Source organism: Limulus polyphemus, unplaced genomic scaffold, assembly GCF_000517525.1.
Source record: "Limulus polyphemus unplaced genomic scaffold, Limulus_polyphemus-2.1.2 Scaffold11171, whole genome shotgun sequence".
Lineage (NCBI taxonomy): Eukaryota > Metazoa > Arthropoda > Merostomata > Xiphosura > Limulidae > Limulus > Limulus polyphemus.
In genome coordinates, this window is record NW_013676781.1 from 6,417 (window position 1) to 13,621 (window position 7,205).

Consider the following 7,205-nt stretch of genomic DNA (forward strand, 5'->3'; position numbering starts at 1 on the left):
TAAGTAGAACATTGACAGAACCAAAGTATACAATTAGCAAGTAGAACATGGACAAAACCAAAGTGTATAATTAGTAAGTAGAACATTAACAAAACAAAGTATATAATTAGTAAGTAGAACATTGACAGAACCAAAGTATATAATTAGTAAGTAGAACATGGACAAAACCAAAGTGTATAATTAGTAAGTAGAACATTAACAAAACAAAGTATATAATTAGTAAGTAGAACATTGACAGAACCAAAGTATATAATTAGTAAGTAGAACACTGACAAAAACGCATACTTAGTAAGTAGAACAGGGACAAAACCAAAGTATATAATTAGTAAGTAGAACATTGACAAAACCAAAGTATATAATTAGTAAGAGAACATTGAAAAACCAAAGTATATAATTAGTAAGTAGAACATTGACAAAACCAAAGTACATAATTAGTAAGTAGAACATGGACAAAACAAAGTATATAATTAGCAAGTAGAACATGGACAAAACAAAGTATATAATTAGTAAGTAGAACATTAACAAAACAAAGTATATAATTAGCAAGTAGAACATGGACAGAACCAAAGTATATAATTAGTAAGTAGAACATTGACAAAACAAAGTATATAATTAGTAAGTAGAACATTAACAAAACAAAGTATATAATTCGTAAGTAGAACATTGACAAATCCAAAGTGTATAATTAGTAAGTATAAGATGGACAAAACCAAAACGTATAATTATTAAGCAGAACATTGAGAAATCCAAAATATATAATAAATAGTATAACATGGACAAAACCAAAATATATAATAAATAGTATAACATAGACAAAACCAAAATATACAGTTAGTAAGAACAATACCGACAAAAACAAAACGTACTCTTAGTAAGTTCAACATCGACAAAACCAAAACACCTAATTAAAAAGTACAGGATCAACAAAACTATATCATAACAGCTGTAATGTTCTTAATTTCGTTAGTGTATTATAATTGATGTGCAAATAATATTGTTTATTCTGTTGTGTCAATTCTGTATTATACAAATAGTCATATTTGTGATTTTTAATGCATTACAAATTTGTTTATTGTATTATAAGTGATAGTATTGTACTATAACAGCTGTAATAGTAGTGATTTGTTTATTGTATTATAAGTGATAGTATTGTACTATAACAGTTGTAATAGTAGTGATTTGTTTATTGTATTATAAGTGATAGTATTGTACTATAACAGCTGTAATAGTAGTGATTTGTTTATTGTATTATGAGTGATAGTATTGTACTATAACAGCTGTAATAGTAGTGATTTGTTTATTGTATTATAAGTGATAGTATTGTACTATAACAGTTGTAATAGTAGTGATTTGTTTAGTGTATTATAAGTCATAGTATTGTACTATAACGGCTGTAATAGTAGTGATTTGTTTATTGTATTATAAGTGATAGTATTGTACTATAACAGTTGTAATAGTAGTGATTTGTTTAGTGTATTATAAGTCATAGTATTGTACTATAACGGCTGTAATAGTAGTGATTTGTTTATTGTATTGTTAGTGATAGTATTGTACTACAACAGTTGTAATAGTAGTGATCTGTTTATTGTATTATTAGTGATAGTAATGTACTATAACAGTTGTAATAGTAGTGATTTGTTTATTGTATTATAAGTGATAGTATTGTACTATAACAGTTGTAATAGTAGTGATCTGTTTTCCTCTCCTCACCGTTCCAGGAAAGCCAACAAATTCTCACGTGAAAGAAGGCAAACTGCACCTTTCCTACTTTCCTGAACATGTGAGCTCAAGGTCTCCTGAGACTTCATATTTAGTGACTGTCTTGCTCTTTGCTACCGTAATAGTTTTTTTGACAGGATATTAAGATGGTAATCTCAACGTTCCGGAACCTTCTTAACTTTAGGATTTTGTGTGTGTTAACATGTCAATCAGACGTTTTTCCAGAAACAGAAAAATCGTGTTGATGTTCGACTCCAAACAGTTTTAGGGTGTGGTTGTTGTTGTTGTTGCAGAATTCTATCCCATACTGATTTGTTTTGTCTTCCTAATTACCAGAGAGATACAGGGTGAAAACTTTCTAAACCGAATCAAATGATGACAATTTCCCAAGAAAGTGTCGAATTTTATCTTTCTTTCTGTTTCCTTCAGCTATTATCGAACTCCTCAGATGCTGGAGGTGATATAAAACATTTTAGAGTTGATTTATATGACGTCTTGCACCACGTGTTTCTGACGTAGTTTATCAAACGCGCGAAGACAGTAAGTATCATTTTACGTGTTCATATTGTACGTCGTTTTATGTGATGTCAATATTAATTAACGACAATAGTTTCAAACGTCGTCGTTCTGGAAATGGTGTTAATGAAAAACGGTAGATATTATAGGTACATTATTAAATGGTGCTGGGATATGGTAAAATGTTTTTAATATATATATACTGTACTGACAGGACGCTAGGATCCAAGATATTGGTCATATATAAAAGTCAAACGGTTTGGATGTTTAAACAATAACCGATATCTGCGGTACTAAAGAAATGATGGATCTCATGTATGCGTTAGAAAGTTGGTATTAAATAAAATACATTTGGTTATATATATAAGTGACGAGTTTTTTTATCGCTACGAACTAAAAGAACTTTAGTTATTCGTACGATTCATATATTATGTTTTGTTTAAAACCAACGTTATTGAAACACATTAGGTGATCAGAAGAACTGACTCCTCAACAGAAACCTTTAAATAAAAATGATAATTTTTTAATTCCTTGACACCTTCCTTCAAACACATTATTGGTTTAAAACATTATCATCATGTAAACGTCGTGTTTTAACTGGTTTATAACATTAACATTATATAAACATGTCATGTTTTAACTGGTTTATAACATTAACATTATATACATATGTCGTGTTTTAAATGGTTTGTAACATAAACACTATATAAACATGTCATGTTTTAACTGGTTTATAACATAAACATTATATAAACACGTCGTGTTTTAACTGGTTTATAACATAAACACTATATAAACATGTCATGTTTTAACTGGTTTATAACATAAACATTATATAAACATGTCATGTTTTAACTGGTTTATAACACTAACATTACATTAACATGTCATGTTTTAACTGGTTTATAATGTTAACATTATATAAACATGTCATGTTTTAACTGGTTTATAACATTAAAATTATATAAACATGTCGTTTCCTTTAACTGGTTTGTAACGTTAACATTATATAAACACGTCGTGTTTTAACTGGTTTATAACATTAACATTATATAAACATGTCATGTTTTAACTGGTTTATAACATAAACATTATATAAACATGTCATGTTTTAACTGGTTTATAACGTTACCATTATATAAACATGTCATGTTTTAACTGGTTTATAACATTAACATTATATAAACATGTCGGGTTTTAACTGGTTTATAACATAAACATTATATAAACATGTCATGTTTTAACTGGTTTATAACATAACATTATATAAACATGTCATGTTTTAACTGGTTTGTAACATAAACACTATATAAACATGTCATGTTTTAACTGGTTTATAACATAAACATTATATAAACATGTCATGTTTTAACTGGTTTATAACACTAACATTACATTAACATGTCATGTTTTAACTGGTTTATAACGTTAACATTATATAAACATGTCATGTTTTAACTGGTTTATAACATTAAAATTATATAAACATGTCGTTTCCTTTAACTGGTTTATAACATTAACATTATATAAACACGTCATTTTTTAACTGGTTTATAACATAAACATTATATAAACATGTCATGTTTTAACTGGTTTATAACACTAACATTATATAAACATGTCATGTTTTAACTGGTTTATAACGTTACCATTATATAAACATGTCATGTTTTAACTGGTTTATAACATGTTAACATAACCTCCAACATCAACTAAAGTAACGTATTATAGTAAACCTCATTGAGAAAACGCTTATTAACTGAATACAATAGTTAAAATAATTCTGGAGAAACTTCAAAGTTATTGTGTATATTGCAGAAGACATCTTACGACTATTCCAAAGTTAGCTAAATGTGTTCATGTAACTTACTTACGATTATTCCCAAGTTAGCTGTGTTAATATAACTTACTTTCCAAATATTCCAAAATGAGCTTACTAAACTTGGAACTTCCATGCAGCGTTTTTAATTGAAACGAAAGAGATAAGAACGGTTAACCCTAATTATTCAGGACGTCCATCATGTAAAACTTGTATACAATCTTTCATTCCACCAGAGAATATTGTATGCTAGTTTGATTGTGCTTATATCAGTCTAAGAACTGTGAGTTATATTTCAGGAACAACAAAACAACAGTTATCTCTATAGTCTATCGCCACAGATAGCTGACTTCGTGCTCTCTAGTGGCTTCGAGGAAAATATGCACCATAAAAACTATGGATTTACGAATGGTTCTAGTTATTGGTGAAGGCAGTAACATTTATAAACGTCAGAGTGAGGAATTATACAGCCTACAAAATTGTCCATGTGCTTAGAATCTCCAGTATAGTTATTTGTTTACCATGAACAATGATTGTCCATGTGCTTGGAACATCAAGTATTGTTATTTGTTTACCATGAACCATGATTGTCCATGTGCTTGAAATCTGGATTATTGTTATTTGTTTACCATGAACAATGATTGTCCATGTGCTTGGAATCTCCAGTATAGTTATTTGTTTACCATGAACAATGATTGTCCATGTGCTTGGAACATCAAGTATTGTTATTTGTTTACCATGAACCATGATTGTCCATGTGCTTGAAATCTGGATTATTGTTATTTGTTTACCATGAACAATGATTGTCCATGTGCTTGGAATCTCGAGTATTGTTATTTGTTTACCATGAACAGTGATTGTCCATGTGCTTAGAATCTCAAGTAATGTTATTTGTTTACCATGAACCATGATTGTCCATGTGCTTGGAATCTCGAGTATTGTTATTTGTTTACCATGAACTATGATTGTCCATGTGCTTGTAATCTCGATTATTGTTATTTGTTTACCATGAACCATGATTGTCCATGTGCTTGGAATCTCCAGTATTGTTATTTGTTTACCATGAACCATGATTGTCCATGTGCTTGGAATCTCCAGTATTGTTATTTGTTTACCATGAACCATGATTGTCCATGTGCTTGGAATCTCCAGTATTGTTATTTGTTTACCATGAACCATGATTGTCCAAACAGCTGAAACAAACAGAAAGTAAATTTTGCAAAATTATTAAGCCAAGATATTTTGGAAATGCAATCATAAGATTACTCTTAATGTTTTAGTCGAAGAGTCTAAAAAACACAAATAACAAATAAAATTCAAAGAATGATGACTTTATGTCATATAAGTTTGACGACGGCTATCTTGACACCATGTCTACAGTATTGAACCACAAATAAAATTAATTTATTTTTCGCATCTACTACCGTTTTGTCCCATTTAACATGGCATCATCAATGGTTGGCTATATTTAACATGGCATCATCAATGGTTGGCTATATTTAACATGGCATCATCAATTATTCGCTATAGTGAACATGACATCACCAGCGTTCCGCCTCAGTTAACGTGGCATCATCAACGGTTCGCTACCGTTAACTTGCCATCATCAGAAGTTCTCTAAAGTTAACTTGCCATCACCAGTTTCCCTACAGTTAACTTGCCATCACCAGTTTCTCTACAGTTAACTTGCCATCATCAGAGTTTCTCTACAGTTAAAGCGGTATCACCAAATGATTTCTCGTTAGGAAAGATGAACATTGTTTCTTTAATATAACAGCAAATGTACAACGTTTCGACAAGGTTTTGTCATCATGTCATTATGTTCATGTGGTCACCTATGTTCTGAACGTTTCATGATGTTCATGTGGTCACCCATGTTTTGAACTTTTCATGATGTTCATGTGGTCACCTGATGATGGCAAAACCTTGTCGAAACGTTGTACATTTGCTGTTATATTAAAGTTTTTCTTCATCACCCATTCAAGCCGTCTCCAGCCATTATTAGTCTCAAAGTGGGTTCCTCGTCATCGAATTCGAAATTGTTTCTTTGCTTACGCTTCAGTAGTTCTTAAACACAAAGTTTATACTTTGATAAATCTACTTTGATATAGAAAAGCATTACATCAAATGTATGCGGACGATCACAATGTTATGACAAATCTCATGAATTCTGGTTTGTTATACGATCTTACTGAGTATTTAAAACTCAGATCGTTTTTAGTTTTTATTCCACCTCATGGATTTACTATTCGTGTGCTACCTTTATATCACAGTTATTTCTTTTTAATAGCCTCTCGTGACTTTCCTACCAATCAGAGAGAGGCGTGACTCTGATTAGTGTGTCTGTAAGGCGAGACGTGAACTAGACATCAAAGAGGAGGCAGTCAAAACGCACGTGCTGTTAGCTTCTGGCTAACACCGCTTTAGACACTAATATCTTAACCTTCAGGTCCTGAGTATAAAACAAAATGATGTGGTCACCTATGTTCTGTACGTTTCATGATGTTCATGTGGTCACCTATGTTCTGTACGTTTCATGATGTTCATGTGGTCACCTATGTTCTGTACGTTTCATGATGTTCATGTGGTCACCTATTTTCTGTATGTTTCATTATGTTCATGTGGTCACCTATGTTCTGAACGTTTCATGATGTTCATGTGGTCACCTATGTTCTGAACGTTTCATGATGTTCATGTGGTCACCTATGTTCTGAACGTTTCATGATGTTCATGTGGTCACCTATGTTCTGTACGTTTCATGATTTTCATGTGGTCACCTATGTTCTGTATGTTTCATTATGTTCATGTGGTCACCTATGTTCTGAACGTTTCATGATGTTCATGTGGTCACCCATGTTTTGAACTTTTCATGATGTTCATGTGGTCACCTATGTTCTGAATATTTCATGGTGTTCATGTGGGCACCTATGTTCTGAACGTTTCATGGTGTTCATGTGGTCACCTATGTTCTGAGCGTTTCATGATGTTCATGTGGTCACCCATGTTTTGAACTTTTCATGATGTTCATGTGGTCACCTATGTTCTGAACGTTTCATGGTGTTCATGTAGTCACCTATGTTCTGAACGTTTCATGGTGTTCATGTGGTCACCTATGTTCTGAGCGTTTCATGATGTTCATGTGGTCACCTAT

The 7,205-nt window shown here is 31.4% G+C and overlaps 1 protein-coding gene across 1 annotated transcript in view; it reads left to right on the plus strand.

Moving 5' to 3' along the window:
• Positions 1-2,595, plus strand: part of LOC106476665 — a gene marked incomplete at its 5' end in the record, with an annotated part of 7,454 nt that extends 4,859 nt beyond the window's left edge. Inside the window, one exon of the mRNA XM_013937305.2 lies at positions 1,719-2,595. Within this exon, the coding sequence (XP_013792759.2) occupies positions 1,719-1,864 (146 nt within the window). The remainder of the gene's footprint in view (positions 1-1,718) is intronic.
• Positions 2,596-7,205: the final 4,610 nt, after the last annotated feature.